At 38.3% G+C, this 17,975-nt stretch overlaps 1 protein-coding gene across 2 annotated transcripts in view; it reads left to right on the top strand.

Annotated features, from left to right (window-relative positions):
- Positions 1 to 17,396, top strand: part of LOC134213563 (very long-chain-fatty-acid--CoA ligase bubblegum) — a 73,030-nt gene extending 55,634 nt beyond the window's left edge. For both annotated transcript variants that reach the window (XM_062692716.1, XM_062692715.1), the window contains exons 4-10: positions 81 to 291; positions 12,514 to 12,615; positions 12,686 to 13,086; positions 13,149 to 13,599; positions 13,662 to 13,931; positions 16,504 to 16,624; positions 16,710 to 17,396. In XM_062692716.1, coding sequence (XP_062548700.1) covers positions 81 to 291; positions 12,514 to 12,615; positions 12,686 to 13,086; positions 13,149 to 13,599; positions 13,662 to 13,931; positions 16,504 to 16,624; positions 16,710 to 16,783 — 1,630 coding nt within the window. In that variant the 3' untranslated portion in view covers positions 16,784 to 17,396. The remainder of the gene's footprint in view (positions 1 to 80; positions 292 to 12,513; positions 12,616 to 12,685; positions 13,087 to 13,148; positions 13,600 to 13,661; positions 13,932 to 16,503; positions 16,625 to 16,709) is intronic.
- Positions 17,397 to 17,975: the final 579 nt, after the last annotated feature.

Raw genomic sequence — 17,975 nt, 5'->3', positions numbered from 1 at the left:
GAGTGGCCGGTTGGTGGCTTCTCCTACACTGGACTACAAAATCCTAATCAATCTTCACCGCTGTCCCCCGCAACAAACAGTGGCATCATTACCGGCGTGTATACGACCAATTCGGCCGAGTCGGTTAAGCACGTACTGGAGAGCTCCCGGAGCAACATCGTCGTGGTGGACGACGCCAAGCAGATGGAGAAAATCTACTCCATCAAGAGCCAGTTGCCACATCTGAAAGCTGTCATACAGACGACGGCCCCCTACGCGCCGTACGTCAAGCGGGAGGATGGCTATTATCGGGTGAGTAGTGGGGCGGCGCGGGGTAAGGAACCTGGAAACGCACTATGAAGAGGAAATTCATGAAAATGTGGACATTATGGTGCTCGTTAAATGACAACGATTGTCAGTAGCTTTCCCGGGAAATATAATACATTGTTGTGGACATATTTTGCGCTATGTTAGTAGCTCTGTTATGGATGGAATCAAGAAGGTTCTAGGAATGAAGAGACAATATTAATAACACAATGTATCCAGAAACCCTATGTCTTTTCGCTACGCTACGTGCGGCGAAAGTACCATGTCCAGATTGTCTCGTTGCGTAAGATTCTGTGTTTTCACATCCAAACAAGAACAACGTTTGTTAGTTGGCTGCGGATAAATTCGTTTTCAATTCACGCAAACACAACTATCTTTGATCTTTCGTTACAGGAAGAACTTGTTCCTTTTTTTCATAAACGGTTTCTTATAGAGTGTAGATATTTTTGTTATATGAGGAAGGAATGCTTGATGATATGGCCTTCGTCGTAAATTATGCTCTTTCTCCTATAAACTCAGTGCCGCCTGAATTCGGAATAGGTTTAGCATCATTTCCCTGAGTGAGTTTCAGGAATTTCAGAAACAATTTTTACAGGATTTTCTGGAGGAATTTTCATACAATTTCTAAGAAGAATCCTGAAGATAATTCAACAATAACTCTTTAAGGAATTTCTAGAGAAATTTGCTTAGTACATCTTGGAGGAATTTTATCTTCAGCTGTTTCGATACAAGTAACGGGTGCATCAAACGCTGACGGATATCGCTTCTGTACTGCTGTAAATGTTACAACTTTGGCGAAATCCCACAAACAACTGCAATCTGGACTAGGATTTCCGATGAAGACACTGGAGGCAACTAGTACAATTACAACTTTTCCGTTTTTGAGTCAATTACACAATTTGTCCAATTTGTCATATTTATTCAATTGATCTTTCTAGTCAAAAATTTGCTTTATCGAATCTTTAATGAATTTTAAGAAAACTTTCAAAATAACCCATATTTTTAACGCCTCTAACTCTTTATAAAATATAAAATAAAAAATCAAAAAAGTACTGGTTTTGAAGTTTGGCCTGCTATTTGCCCGATTTTGATCCATTATCAGGCCAATTTTTCAGCCCGGTTTACTAGCGCAGCACTTTTTCATTTTTTGTTTTAGATTTTTTAAATAGTGAGAGGCTCCAAAATATATGAGTTCTTTGGGAGAAATTGACCCCAAATAAGTCAAGGACACCCAGGTTTTTTACAAGGTTTGGTTTTACTCGTTTAAGATCTTCAGCGCCAATAGAACAATGAGTGAACCCCACGAAAAAATTTACAGAAAATCAAAGAAAATTCAGGGGGTATTTAAAAAGCTGTAAAAGTTTAGGTTGACCGAGAAATTAATAAATTCCAATCGCGTAAAAAAAGCTGGGTGTACAATAAAAAAAGACAGTTTTTGACGGGAAAGGTCAATTCGTGAAATTTGTTGTTTCTCCAATTTTCCGATCTGTCCATAAAGTCCAATTTGTAGATTTTGATCAATTGGTCCAGTTCTTCTAATTTGCTCCACTGCCGTGAATCGCATATCTGTACCATCTTTGCTGGGTTTCCTATTAATATGGGGCATACGGTTCACGGAAGTCCATTTGTCCAATCTTTCCAATCTATCCAATTTATCCAATTTGTCCAATTTGTAAAATTTGTATAATGTGTCCAAATTGTCCATTTTTTTCAATTTGTTCAATATGTTTAATTTATCCAATTTGTCAAATTTTTCCTTATTGTTCGAAGAAAGAATGTGGTATAGAACAGCAGTTATCAACCTGGGGTACTTTAACTGGTCTCAGGGGGAACCTATGATAGAAATATTACGCATTGGAAGATGTTTGAATTATAAAACAAGCAAAACCAGAAACAAAAATCTCTACAAAGGGCAAAACGAAACCCCTTGTTTGATTGGTCCGATGAAAGATATTGATTTTTAACCCTCTCTTTTCCACGACTTTTTTCAAAGATTTTAATAGGAAGGAATAATCTATGAAAAAAATGCTAGAACAAAAGTTATTTGGCATAGCTAAAATTAGTGGAAAACGAAATAAAAGTTTTCGTTTGTAAATCAATAGTTACTTGATTGTTTTCAATAGTTTCACTATTTTTACTCAAAATTGATTACATTTGCAGTCCTATGAAACCATAAAGTTGTGCTAAATACTGCTTTTTGTTGTTGAAATAATTCGATGAATGCTGGAAGGTGTAAAATTTGATGGAGCTCTACAGCTACCATGGGAAGGAAAGGGTTAAGGTGAAAGATTTAATGATGCATATCTTTCAACGTGATCGGATTTGTTGGCTGTTTTTCAGCACGTGCTATCACTGAATCTAATCAATCCTGATTGACAGGTCTGGAAGATTCTTGACAGTTACTGCAATATAACGTGTGTGAGAAATAATAGTAAAATTGTTGCCTGGTAGCAGGTCACTTTTTAGTGACGTGGTCACTTTTTTCGGGTCATTCACTAAAAAGTCCCTTTTTTCGACCTCATGTCACTTAAGTCACTTTTTCTCGGAAAAAGTCACTATTTTCAAACTATTGACTAGGTTTCGTTAATAGCATCTTCGCGGAATTAAAATTCATGACGGACTTAGAAAAAATGACCAATTTTTGGCCCGAAAGCTGTTCGCAAATTCTTAGTGACTTCATCGTCCCTCGCTTTGAATCTCTAATTAGATTTTTAACAGCGATTAATTTAACGGTTTTGTGTCACAGTGATGCAATTGGGTATGCAAGCAGGATAGGCACAGGGAAATGAGAATATAAATATATTCACAAGGCTAATAATAGACCCTGCTTAATTTAAAACTTCTGTTCTGTTCTACATCTTATCAATTGAACTGTTGAGTATTCAGATTCATGTTTCCAATATTTCAGATATGTTCATCTCAATCCGACACAATTTTAGATTTAGATACAATTCCTGTTGTTTCGGGGAAACCTTGTAAAGTAGTGAAACTTCTTCGAATTCTGTTGATATGTCCATGAACACCTTCATGGTGCCTTGTCTTTCACATAAGCACCATTAAACATTTATTATTTAATGAAGTATCAATATCTTTTTAAAAAGGTGACGAGACGAGCAAGGACCAAATATATAAAAAATAGCTGAATTTATTTAGAACGGGTGACAAATTTCTTGCACTTCTATGGATTATGTACAAATGATGTTTTACTTAAAAGTGTCGTATTCCATGTTGATTTTTGGCCTCATGCTCTACAACAATATCTGAATTTGCCTAAAGCTAATTTTCATGATTAAAATCATCCCTGATTCAGGTAGAAACTATTTTGATGATTTTGTAAATGAATATGAGGGCTAGGCGATTCTTAATCTTGGAGGTGAGCTTGTCCCTAATATCCCATCGATCATTATTAATATTAATAATATCAATTTGTGCTGAAAAACGAAAAATTTAGGCTTCAAACCTTAAATTATGCAATCACGAAATTATATGAAAACTCGAATTTCAACTAAACCATCCTAAAATCAATATTTTTTTCAAGAGCGAGTAAGGTTGACAGAGTGCGTTTTCATTTGTATAACCCTTTTACATTATTGTTAACCATCCCTCGTGATAATAATGTGAAAATAATACTCACTTAAGTCATAACCAACGTTGGCGACCTTGTCCCACTTTTACCTACCCAAAACTAAAAAACTTTTTTTTATAACATATTTGTTTTACTCATAAACATATATATTTTGAAACATAAAAATATTTATTTTTGATTAAAAATGGAAAAATTAGAATCTTTTACATGTACTACGTAGATAGATTTTTCACATGTTTTTTTCCACAAGGAGCAAAATGGATGGTCTCTCGACATCTGCTCCGATAAATACTTAACAATTTTTCAAAATATATTCTGACGACAATTGGTACAGTCGAAACTGCATAAACTTTGGATATTATATCAAGAAAAATCGTTAGTTTTTTAGGATTTATATTATTTTGAGATTGTCTCGCCAGTTGATAGCTCGAACTTCTTGTTTGGGCTTTTTGAAATTCTGAACAAAATCCTTCAGGTTTCGTAATGATTCTTGGGTTTCAGATTCATAATTTTGTTAGTCAAATTAAATCTATGTCGAAACATTATTTAAATACATTTCTGTCATAAAAAAGTGCCATTTTTACAAAAGCAACGATTTTCCGAATAAGTTTGAACCCATATTAAACATTATTGCACCTTATTTTATATGACATGCCTTAAATTGTGTTTTTCAGTGGTTAAATACAAAAATAAATATAAAAGATAACAAAATAAAGCAAATTCATCAGATTTCATTAGTCATAAGACGAACTATTCCATTTAATTCCATCAGTGTCTCATACTTGACTCGACTTGAGAGATTAAAGACGCCATTACCGTCATTACTGTTGAGGTCAAAATACGTATACTTGTAAAAATGCAAAGTAATGGAATTAAATAATTCATGACAAGTGAAGACATTGCACTAAATAAGCACACACTTTTCTTTTCATCGGATTTGTTGAATAATGTTTTGGCAATTCATAATTTTTGCGGAATTTATTGCCCCTTCAAATTGGAATTTTCGGCCAAAACATATTAGAGGAAGACATAATTTTATTCGTAACGTAACGTATTCGTAACGGCCTTATTAACTTCATATAAAAGTCAATTTTTGCCACTGCAAATGCAATTAAAAGTCACTATTTTGTCACTTTTTCTGCAAATGAAAGTCATTATTTGGTCCCTTATTTTGACAGTGTTGTCACACTAAAGTCACTGTTTTGAACGCTACCAGTCCTGCAAATCTCATCCATTATTCAAATCAAGCGCGAGGCAAACCCCACCCCAAGCGAATCAGCTCGCGCATGAGGGGTGAGTGAGATTTGAGCATGATTCTACCAACACGATTATATAATTATTTTTGCGGGGAGAGAAGGTGCTTCGGACTACCATTTTGACGAGTCAAGTACGAGATACTGAAGAAAGCCTTACTGTTGAGGTCGCAATACGTATCTTGCAAAGGTACAACAAAGTAGTGGATTGAAATGGAATAGGACAAACTCGTCTTATGACAAGTGAATACGTTGATTACGTGTAGAAAATAATATTCTTTTTTTGTGTATGATTGCCTTTCAATTAGATTTCTCTTCGCACCAGCATAAACATAAGTGGTGCCAAAATGATTGTCAAGTTAGTAAGTAAACAAAAGTGAAGGGATGGAAAACAATTTTTCAAGTCAGTAATAACTGGCAGTATTTAGTAATAAATAATAAAAATGAGCTTCTCGAGTCAGATAGAAAAGCTTAATATTCTCTGTCTAAAGAGGACGATATTAGACTGGGTGGGAGTGTAGTAAAGGAAAGGGATTAAGGGCATATTTATGAAACGAACATTTTTGTATAACTTTTTACTGCATGGTTCGATTTAAACCAAACTTGGAACACGTATTCTCTATCCTACCTAGGTAAATGATTACAGAGGGTTTTGGTGAGTGATTTGGAATGCGGGAGGTTATTGGGGCTGGGTATTGTTTAGAACACTAACAATTCAGTGTAACTTCTAAACTCCTTAACCGATTTCCGTAATATGGGGACACCTTATTATTATTTTTATTATTTATTCAGACTAAGGCCGAAGTGGCCTGTGCGGTATGTAAGAGTCTCATTATCTCTTATATTGTTCGTAATTATTGGTTTTCCAGGCGGCTTATTGGGCCTGCGCAAACCTCCTGTCTCGCCGGAGGGCCGTCGTGTCAGGGCTGTTTAGCGTCCCACCTAACACCAGGACTTGGGCTTGTGCGCTTTGAGCGGCACACGGTCGCTTTGGTGGAACCTACTTGCGGATACATGCAGCTTTTTATAGAGGTTTAACAGGGCCCACTGTCAAACCCCTCCACATCCTAGGCAGGCGCCACAACTCGCAGATGGCCTGGGGAAGGATCGTCAAGCCCTTGGACAAAGTCCCTGCTGCTATTGGGACACCTATTCTCTATCATTAGCAGACGATTATGGATGGGGTAGGCCGGCCTTTGGGAAAGGGAGAGGTATGTGAAGGACATTTGGAAAAACGGTGTGTACAGCGTCAAAAGTGATCCCTTTTTTGAAAATAGACATTTGCCCAGAATAAGGCATTGGTGGATGTGGTTCCTTCTTCCTCTGGAAATAGGCGTTTGTCCGAAATAAGGTGATGGTGAGGTCGATCGCTTCTTTGAAAAGAGTCGTTTACCCGGAATAGGGCAATGGTGAATGTGACTCCTTCTTTAAAAGTCGGCGTTTTCCCGGAAAAGGACAACGGACAAAGAGACGCCAAACGCAGTGCGCTTGTAGCGGGTTGAGTGTTACTTGCAGTGCTCCCAGTAGCATTAACAGATCACTCAATTAGCACTAATAACCCAGCCCTTAGTTGAAGATTATATTTAACGTCAGGGACACTTTCGGTATTCCACACTTATTATCTTCACTGCAAAAAAATTTGACTTCTACTGGTAATGTAATCAATGAAACTAATGTAAATGCAGATCATGTAATCGTTTTCTCGATGTAATTATGCGTTGAAAATCATGCACATAAACAGAGCATGATTTTAACCGTATAAATACATTACCTTCCCATTATTACTACACTCTGTTGACAACAATACTTTATTCACCATGGAAATTCATTTATAAACCATTAAGTTTACATGATATTATGTGAACCGAAACTAAAGATATGGCCACGCTTGCGACGATCTCGGTAGAATGTAAACAAAACAAACAGTTCCATCACAGCAGCTGTAAATGCAGCGGGAAACCTTCGTTTTCGACCACAGTCATATATTAAAGTAAAAATTTTCCATCACGACTACAAAGCAACATCCATTATGCTGCATTTCATCGGTGTACTTCATCAGGCGTTTACTAAAATCGTTAGAAAAACTTCGAATTCTTGCACTTCATCCAGTCAGATTTTTCCCCCTGACGATGCGCATGCGTTTACTCAGAACATGTAAATTTACATTACCTAGACAGCACCCGATCACGACGGGTTCGATACTGGTATATTTGAATCGCCATAACTCAGAACCTGTTACTCTTTGGGCAACATTGGATTCAAGAAGTGAAGATGGTAGAGTGGTATCAGAACGGGCTATCACTCTGCGGACCTGAGTTCGATTCTCATGTCAACCATTTTTTATTTATATAGCATAAAATAGAACATGTAAATTTAAAACAACACAAAAATTTGGGATGTTAAGAGATGTAAAAATAAAATGAAATGTAAATTTCTATTGTTTATCATGCTCCAATTATGTGCATGATATTTGATGTAAATGTACATGATTCGTTCGAACTGTGAATTGTTATGCCTCACTTTGAAGATTCCAAATTAAAAATACCACAAATTATAACAATGGTATACAAACAATCTTACATTGGCTTCATTCTCGATTTTTTTTTGCTTATATATAGGGAATAGGCGTGATGAAGCTGTACCTTGCCACCAAAAAGTGAATCCTAAAGCTGACCAGGACCCATACAATTACAGTTATGCTACGCTTGCATGTAAGGTTTTGAGACGATTAGACAATTTAGAGACCATTTATTCATCTTCGCCTAGCTCTTATCTGATTTATTGTCAATCTAGCCCTAGCCATAACTATTTCGAATGTAAGCACCGCTTAAGAGTTAAGCAAAGATGAAGAAACGGTCTCTAAATTGTCTAATCGTCTCAAAACCTTACATGCAAGCGTAGCATAACTGTAATTGTATGGGTCGTGGTCAGCTATAGGATTCAATTTTTGGTGGCAAAGTACAGCTTCATCACGCCTATAGACGTAAAGATCGACCATAAGACTTCCTAAGCCCATCAACAAATCGAAGCGAGATGCAGAAGTTCAGGGCAATCAACAAGGATTGTGCAGCCACGTTCATCAGCTCATGTACGCAGTGGCATTTCAACATACTAGCTTCTCCATGGGTGGACTAAGGTGAAGGTGAAATAAATAATGATAGAAGCCGAAGGAATTGTTGTCCTCTGACCTATGTGCCATTGGAAGCAGCCGATCAAGAAGTTGACTTATAATCACCTCTGACTCTAAAGGGTCATGTGGAGTAATACAGACTACAGTTGATAAGAACGATTCACGTAACAGTTAGAGATCTTTAGAAACATAGAACTTTTTCTGGGCAGATAACTGCGTGAATATCTGCCGATTAAATGGTTTTGGATGGACGGACTAAATGGTTTGAAATCGTAAAGACTTTGGATGCTGGTGGCTTAGTCGTATACGAGGAATAGTTGAGAAGGGAACGTATCCTGGAGGGTTTTCCTGACAACAGTGGCAAGTTAGGTCAATTAGGTCAATTGTCAGAGGATTTTATCCTTAAAGGATTTCCGGCATGAATGTCCAGGGGAGTGACCGCAGAAATTTCAAGAGGAACTTTACTTCTCTCCGGACGAATTTCTTCTAAAGGGCTGGATGAATTTTCGAAGGAATTTGAAAACTGAATTAGCTTGAACAAAAACATCGTCAAAATTTCGTCACGCATAGATACAAATATTTTGTGATTTTAAATATATTTTCACGTACTTACTTGGAGCATACCAAACTCTCGGCCCAGAGAAAATTTCATGATTTGACGTGATTTGCATCGTTGCATGACGGACCTAGGATAGAACGCTTTATCTCCGAATCGGCAAATCTAAATTTATATATTCTCACTCTAACTCTTACTTACTAATTCTCGGATCAAAGTCTCCTTATTTTGCGTCGTAATAATTCTATAGTATAGTAAGACCAAACATTAGCCTACCGTTTTGACTCAAATTCCGAACATGATTCATATTCCGAACACTCGCGTGTAAATGCGCATTTTTGCTGTATTCGTGTAATTTTCTTCATATGATCTTGAATTCCTTTTGTAATCCTGATCGTCAGTGCGGAAAACCAGTGAAAATTTTAGTTTGAGGGCGCTGAAACGCCAGTGTTCATAATATAAGTCATGTTCGGGATTTGAGCCAAAACGGTATTATAATTCAAAATAAGGAGTCTTAGTCAAGAAAGACACAGACAAGCATAGATATTTAAAAGTTGAACAATATTTAAATATCTGTGAAGATAAGTACAGTTAGACAGAGCTGTTACGTTTATTGGGCCCGTATATTGGCTTTGGGAAGGATCACCCTCAAAAAGTTTGAAACCCCCTGCGCAGATGATAATTTACAATCACTGACATGAATTTAAATTTGTCTCCTCATTCCATAACTCCGACTTTTCCCAACCTCGCAGTAATTTCCCTGATAATTCTTCTCCCGGTGCTGTTGTTTTGTCCACATCCTGGTTTATATTCCCGCGAGCAACCGCTTCTCCATTGCTCCCGTGAGTCACTCTCTGCAGCAGACACCCCCTGCCAGCCTTGAATGAACGAACGAACAAACGAACCCAGCAGAATAAAGAAAGAACAGGACCTAAATAAAGATTGCTTTTCCCTCACCTAACTTCCAACGCGGCCTCTCACACCAGAAGTTTCACCATTTACGGGCACCTTTTCCTTGTCTTCCGATACGCGGTACGGTGCGGGGATCCAATTGAGAAACGACGACAATGCTTTAAAATTTTCCTAAAGTCGAACAGTGCACGGCACACTAATGACGATAACTCGAACACCTACCACCATGCGGAACCAGAAAACTTCCAGCAAACTTTCCTGGTTCGACAAGGGTAGATCGGTGTGCCATTTGTTGGCTTCATCCTTCTGTTCGAATACAGCGGAACTGATACCGCTTAGCAAAGTAAATCGGCAGCCGAGACCACCTGGAGAAAGTCATATCTCGGGAAAGGTTGGAGGCGGAGGTCTTGTCTGCCACTCCCAAAATGACACAATCAGCACGGAACCTACTGCCCGGGGTTGTTTTCGATTCAATTAGAATTTTATTGTGATTATCATTACAACGAGGCGTTCGAGTTGGTGTATCTATTTTCGCTACGGTGATCTTGGGCTGGTATGTTTCACTGTCTTACTGGGAAAGAGCCGGAACTGAGAAGAAGAAGTTGGGCATTAATGGTATCAATAGGAGATACTCTTCTGGCTAATTATGCCAAACTTATTCGCTCAGGTCGTTTTCGCAAACCGTTTTCGATATCGGATGAAATATTATGTTTTGGGGGTAATGCGTTGAGAACAAACAACACAAAGAGATTAAATATTTGTTCTGACTTTGTACCTACATATTAGGACTTTAATCAAAGTTCTTTGATTAGAATTGATGGATTTTGAAAAATAAATTTCGTTCAACCTTTAGATTTTGCAAAATAAAAATCATTTAGGTTATTACGTAAGTATAACAATTTACTGTGTAACATTCTGACAGAAATAGGTAGTTTCTAGATCAACATTAAAAAAAACAGAAACAAAAATTTAATCTTTTAGTTCTTCTTCTATGTATATAGCTATAATAGAGAAAGCGAAAGAATAATTTTGGCTGTTACGTCCTTTTCAAATATTGGTCTAGATTTGCCTTGAATCCATTTTTATACAATTCTGTTACCAAGATGGTTCCAAAGAGCAGCAGACAAAATTAATTCTTTCGATATTTTATACTAAGAGAGCAGCCGATTCCCAATATTTCTTTTTTGTGCAAATCTTATAAAGTTTGTTAGTCATGCATCTGCGCTAAACATCTGTTTTTGTTCGTAAAAATCAGGATTTTATTAAAACCTACTTTCTCAATGCTGGTATTTTCAGTTCCACTTTGTGTCACTTTATGCCACTTGTCTCTTTAACCTGCTGACCAATTTTTCATCCACTATTGATTACTTATTTTTCTCTTGAGGGTTATTTCTCGACAAATTCGTAGTGCACGAAAATACGTAGAAACGCTTCATATATATTATATCAAATTTGTCACCCGCATTGCCGTATTACCTACGCGCTGGCTATTTTTTCGCAATTACTCGCACGCTGCTACTGCTGCTGCTGTTCTGGTTGTGCCTGAGACGATAACAACATTGTGGGCCCCACGTTTGTTGAAGGAATCGTATTGGGACACAGCCCACCGTACTTGTCCTGTGTAGTCCGCAGTTCACCCATCCCGATGTCACACCATCTCGTTGTCGTCACGCTTCGAAGATCTTTGTGAATGGTGTCTGCGGGCGCGGCAATGTGCTGCTACTGACTGCCTGGAAACAGAACCAGCGCTTAGTCTGTGGGAAAAAAGCGGTGCCCGGGCAACAGACACGTCGAAGGCATATTTTTGATGCGCTTCAATATATCACAGATAATGAAAAGAAATAAATCATCGAAGCTATATTTGCTTTTTTCCGTAGTCTATAATTTTTTGATTGTGCTTGTTTATGTATTACCGCATTCGGATTTAATTTTAAACGAAGTTGTATTGCCCAGCATTTTAATTTTGAGTATACATTTATAGCATAAGATGTCTCATCATCAATGGTGGTTTGATAATTCGTTGATTAAAAAACATAAGAATTAAGAAATATTTGGCGAATTATTTACGATAAAAAAAATCTTATTTTTATTTAAATTCAACTGTAGGAATGATGCTTCTTGTTGCTTTAGGGGTTAAAAATTCATTTTAATAATTTTCGTGTCAGGAATTTGACCCCAGCCTTATTGTACTTATCTTTAATCTATATTTCAAAATATGCCAAAATTTGAAAATATGATCTTCTACCCTTAACACTTCCAAAAAAGGACGTTTTATTTGTAGTACATATTGTTTGTACAACTTTTTTTCAACTCCTCTCCGTTCACCGCCACATAATCATTGATTGCGCCTTTGTCACAATATCAAAACCTCTCACCTGTCCCATTTCGGTCCTTTTTTTTTGCTCGACTACCGAACATTATTGTTCAAATCGTTTCTCGACTAGAGGGTCTATTGGAAAACGATGATGGCGATAATGTTGTTGATATCTTTCCACTCCGCATCCGACCCTTCGTTTCCTTGGGTGGGGAAACAAAGAAAACTTGGCGCCAAAACGAGATTGGCACAATTGGGTACCAATATGCCGATTGGCGTCGTCTACCATTACCAAGTCCTCCCAACCCACGGCCATGAAAGCCAGGACGCGAAAAGTATGAAAACACGAAGTGACGGATTTTTAATCCCATTATTGTTGTTTTCGCTTTTTGATTTTTCCAAAATGGAATTGATGTTCATAATGCAATTATCGTCTTCCTTGCACTTCCGTTTCAGTGGAGCGAGCTGGAGGAGATGAACACCGACGACGTGGAGGAGGAATTTAAGACTCGTTTGGGGAACATCGTCATCAATAAGTGTTGCTGTCTGGTCTACACCGTGAGTCGACGCCTGAACGGACGGCTGGGGTAGGAAATTACTTAATTGGAATTTGTTTTTTGTTTTGCAGTCGGGAACCGTTGGAAATCCCAAGGGAGTGATGATGTCCCATGATAGTCTTACCTGGGATTCATACTCCATCGGAAAACGGTTGGACCAGATTCAGTATGGAAAGGAGGTGCTGGTATCGTTTTTGCCATTGAGTCACATCGCCGCCCAGATGGTGGATATATTCCTGTCGCTACAATTCGCCTGCACGGTTTACTTTGCCGACAAGGACGCCATGAAAGGAACGCTGGTAAACACGCTGCAGGAAGCCAAACCAACACGTATGTTGGGTGTTCCTCGAGTGTATGAAAAGATTCAGGAAAAAATGCTGGCAATCGGAGCGCAGAGTGGAACCGCCAAGAAAATGATTTCCACTTGGGCTAAGAGCGTTACGTTGCAGCACCACCTGAATGCGATGGAAGGGTAAGATGTCTTATTGCCCAATTATTCAATGATGTGAAACTTAACTCGACATTACTTTTCAGCAAACCAACCAATTCCTGGCAGTATCGTTTCGTGAGAAACCTCCTGCTTTCGAAGGTGAAGGACGCGTTGGGACTGAGTCGGTGTATCACGATGGTTACGGCGGCCGCTCCTATGGATCCGGAAACGAAGAAGTACTTTATGAGCTTGGACATGCCAATCATGGAGGCGTTCGGAATGTCGGAAACCTGTGGAGCTCATTCGTTGACCACGGTGGATAGCTACAATTTCGCCACTATTGGCAAGAGCTTAGGTGGATGTGAGACGAAGATCGACAAGCCGGACGAACGGGGCCACGGCGAAATTTGCATGCGAGGACGACACATCCTGATGGGATACGTCGGAGAGGAGCTCAAGACTAAGGAGGCAATCGACGAGGAGGGCTGGTTGCACTCGGGTGACGTGGGTTACATCGATGATCAGGGATTCATTTACATTACCGGAAGAATTAAGGTATGTTAGGTGGTGACAAATTTTATCATCGGAAATTGATTGAACTATTGTTTTTATAACAGGAGCTTATCATTACCGCTGGCGGTGAAAATATTCCACCAGTACACGTGGAAAATCTGGTCAAGAACGAGCTGATGCAGGTTAGCAATGCGTTCCTGGTGGGCGATAAACGGAAATTCCTTACCATGTTGATCACACTAAAGACGCATATGAATTTGGACAGCGGCGAACCGAAAGATGAATTGACACAGGAAACAATTAACTGGGTGAAGGGATTGGGCGTGGAGTACACTAAGCTGAGTCAAATTATTGCCGCTGGTCCTTGCCCTAAGGTATGTATCTCCTCTCCATGTGTAAATGTATGCAATCTCAATGCAGTCCTTTCATTTTTAATACGGCTTGACGCAAAATTCCAAAGAATTTCCTGAAGAAACGCCGAGGTAAATTCTTCGGAAAACTCTTCGGAATTTCATCAGGAAATTCCTCGGAATTTTCTCGGAAAATTATATGGAATTTCCTCGGGAGATTTTTTGGAATTTTCTCGGGAAATTCTTCGGAATTTTCTCGGGAAATTCTTGAAAATTTCCTCGGGAAATTCTTGGGAATTTCCTCGGTAAATTCTTGGGAATTTCCTCGGGAAATTCTTGGGAATTTTCTCGAGAAATTCTTAGGAATTTCCAAATACTTTGAAATTTCCTCGGGAAATTCTTCGGAATTTCCTAGGGAAATTCTTCGGAATTTCCTCGGAAAATTCTTCAAAATTTCCTTGGGAAATTATTAAGAATTTCCTAACGGAATTCTAAAGAATTTCCTCGGGAAATTCTTCGGAATTTCCTCAGAAAATTCTTCGGAATTTCCTCGGGAAATTCTTTGGCATTTCCTCGGGAAATTCTTCGGAATTTCCTCGGGAGTCCTTTCATTCTTCGGAATTTCCTCGGGAAATTCTTTGGAATTTCCTCGGGAAATTCTTCGGAATTTCCTCGGGAAATTCTTCGGAATTTCCTCGGGAAATTCTGCGGAATTTCTTCGGGAAATTCTTCGGAATTTCCTCGGGAAATCCTTGGGAATTTCCTCGGGAAATCCTTGGGAATTTCCTCGGGAAATCCTTGGGAATTTCCTCGGGAAATCCTTGGGAATTTCCTCGGGAAATCCTTGGGAATTTCCTCGGGAAATCCTTGGGAATTTCCTCGGGAAATCCTTGGGAATTTCCTCGGGAAATCCTTGGGAATTTCCTCGGGAAATCCTTGGGAATTTCCTCGGGAAATCCTTGGGAATTTCTTGAGAAAATTCCGAAGAATTTCCCGAGGAAATTCCAAAGAATTTACCGAGGAAATTCCAAAAAATCTCCCGAGGAAATTACAAAGTATTTCCCGAGGAAATTCCAAAGAATTTCCCGAGGAAATTCCAAAGAATTTCTCGAGGAAATTCCAATGAATTTCCCGAGGAAATTCCAAAGAATTTCCCGAGGAAATTCCAAAGAATTTCCCGAGGAAATTCCAAAGAATTTCGAGGAAATTCCAAAGAATTTCGGAGGAAATTCAAAGAATTTCCCGAGGAAATTCCAAAGAATTTCGAGGAAATTCCAAAGAATTTCGAGGAAATTCCAAAGAATTTCCTGAGGAAATTCCAAAGAATTTCGAGGAAATTCCAAAGAATTTCGAGGAAATTCCAAAGAATTTCGAGGAAATTCCAAAGAATTTCCTGAGGAAATTCCAAAGAATTTCCTGAGGAAATTCCAAAGAATTTCCTGAGGAAATTCAAAGAATTTCGAGGAAATTCCAAAGAATTTCGAGGAAATTCCAAAGAATTTCGAGGAAATTCCAAAGAATTTCCTGAGGAAATTCCAAAGAATTTCGAGGAAATTCCAAAGAATTTCGAGGAAATTCCAAAGAATTTCCCGAGGAAATTCCAAAGAATTTCAAGGAAATTCCAAAGAATTTCGAGGAAATTCCAAAGAATTTCGAGGAAATTCCAAAGAATTTCCTGAGGAAATTCCAAAGAATTTCGAGGAATTCAAAGAATTTCCTGAGGAATCCAAAGAATTTCGAGGAAATTCCAAAGAATTTCCCGAGGAAATTCCAAAGAATTTCCCGAGGAAATTCCAAAGAATTTCCCGAGGAAATTCCAAAGAATTTCCCGAGGAAATTCCAAAGAATTCCAGAGGAAATTCCAAAGAATTTCCCGAGGAAATTCCAAAAAAATTTCCGAGGAAATTCCAAAGAATATCCCGAGAAAATTCCAAAGCATTTCCCGAGGAAATTCCAAAGCATTTCCCGAGGAATTTCCAAAGAATTTCCCGAGGAAATTCCAAAGAATTTCCCGAGGAAATTCCAAAGAATTTCCTGAGGAAATTCCAAAGAATTATCCGAGGAAATTCCAAAGAATTTCCCGAGAAAATTCCAAGAAATTCCCGAGAAAATTCCGAAGAATTTCCCTAGGAAAATCCGATGGGTTTCTCGAGGTAATCCTGAAGAATTTCCTCAGGAATTTCGGAAGAAATTCTCCCGAAGGAAATTGAAAAAAAAATCTCTTGGAAATTCCGAATAATTTCCCGAGGAAATTCCGCACAATTTCCCGAGGAAATTCCGAATTATTTACCAAGGAAATTTCTAAGAATTTCCCAAGAATTTGTGGAGAATTCCCCAAGGAAATTCCGAAGAATTCACCGAGGAAATTCCGAAAAAATTTCCGAATAAATTCCAAAGAATTTTTCAAAAAAATTCCGAAGAATTTTTCAAGAAAATTCCGAAGAATTTTCCGAGGAAATTCCGAACGATTTCCCGAGTCAATTTCGAAGAATTTACGGAATAAATTCCGAATTATTTCCCGAGGATATTCGACAAATAAACTTTAACGCTGATGTTACACACACAAACAAAATAATCAACAATCATCTATTCAAAGGTGCTGCAAGCCATTCAGGAGGGAATCGAACGCGCCAACAAGAAGGCCATCTCGAACGCCCAGAAGGTGCAGAAATTTAAACTGCTGTCCGCTGATTTCTCGGTGCCCGGAGGTGAACTTGGTGAGTCGTCTGTCCAGTCAATGAACGTAAATTTCCATCTTGAATTGCACTAACCGGAAATCCGTACTTTTCATTCATCCCATAGGTCCAACACTGAAGGTGAAGCGAAATGTTGTGCAGAAAAAGTATGACGACATAATTGAGAAGTTCTACGACTGATGATGATGATGATGAACGGTGATCACCAATTTGCCAATACCAAATAGAAAATGAAACGCGATGCTTCGATGTTTACATGCTGTTATAATTTTTGTTTCGTCTTTAAAATTTTATTATACTGTTTTTTGTTTTCGTTTTTTGCTAAGAGGCTGTTGCCGTAACACCTTTAGCAATGGGACTTAAAGACACTATTACGTTCGTTGGGCGCTGCCTAATGAAATTCTAACTTTAGCTGAATTTTCACGCCGTATACTCCGATCACGCCGTGGATCATACATTTTAGGATAAGCTGGTGATATTATTTAGCAAACGTGTACCTACCGGGAAGAAGATTAGACACAACAACAACATTGATTCAAGTAAAGGTTGCACCTTGTTGGGACACGATATATAATGATTAATTCGAGAGAAATGGCGTTTTTTGTAAATATGATTCCATTTTAGGATGTAATTATTACCTCATTAGAACCATATTGTTGTCGAAATGAATGAAAGTGATACAAACTTCCTCTGGGCATCATTCGAATAGTGAGTGAGTTACAGAGCAAGCACCTAGAGAAAATGTTGAGAGTGGAGTTTAGCTGTTAATTGAATAAAATCAATTTGCCTATAAGTCATTCACGTTCAATGGTGGAAATAATGAGAACGGCCCTGATGGAACCAGATTGCACCGAGCTACGACTCCTTGCGGAAGAAGTGAAACATCAAGCCAAGAAGTGATTTAATGGGTTCAAAGTTTAGGCACATTGTAAGGACCGTATGCAAGGAAGCCCAGCAGCTACTCTTAGGGATGATGGGGAAAGTTTTGTTCTTTTCGCAATCTTAGTGGAGGAAGGGATGTCTTGCACCCTACACACATTGACGTAATTAGGATATTTTGTTGGAGTTCGTGTGGTACTAATTTCATACAGAAATTGCAAAGCAAAGTTTAAAGAAACACTTCACAGTAAAATATGTCAATAGAATAAAACCTTGTGAAGTGATCAATTTGAGTTGTATGCGTGTGTTCATTCTGATTGAAACTCAGAGTATTGCTCATATTGCGAAAACTGGCGTTTCAATATACATAATAAATTAAAATACTCAACGGTTTTAGTATGGAGTTGTAAAATCACAAAAGAAATGAAAATTCTTTGGAATTATTGGTGGTTGTAGTGGAAATGGAGTTGAAATCAATTTAGGAGAAAGCCAA

Source organism: Armigeres subalbatus, chromosome 2 (assembly GCF_024139115.2).
Source record: "Armigeres subalbatus isolate Guangzhou_Male chromosome 2, GZ_Asu_2, whole genome shotgun sequence".
Classification (NCBI taxonomy): Eukaryota; Metazoa; Arthropoda; class Insecta; order Diptera; family Culicidae; genus Armigeres; species Armigeres subalbatus.
This window is presented reverse-complemented; position numbering and strand designations above follow the sequence as displayed.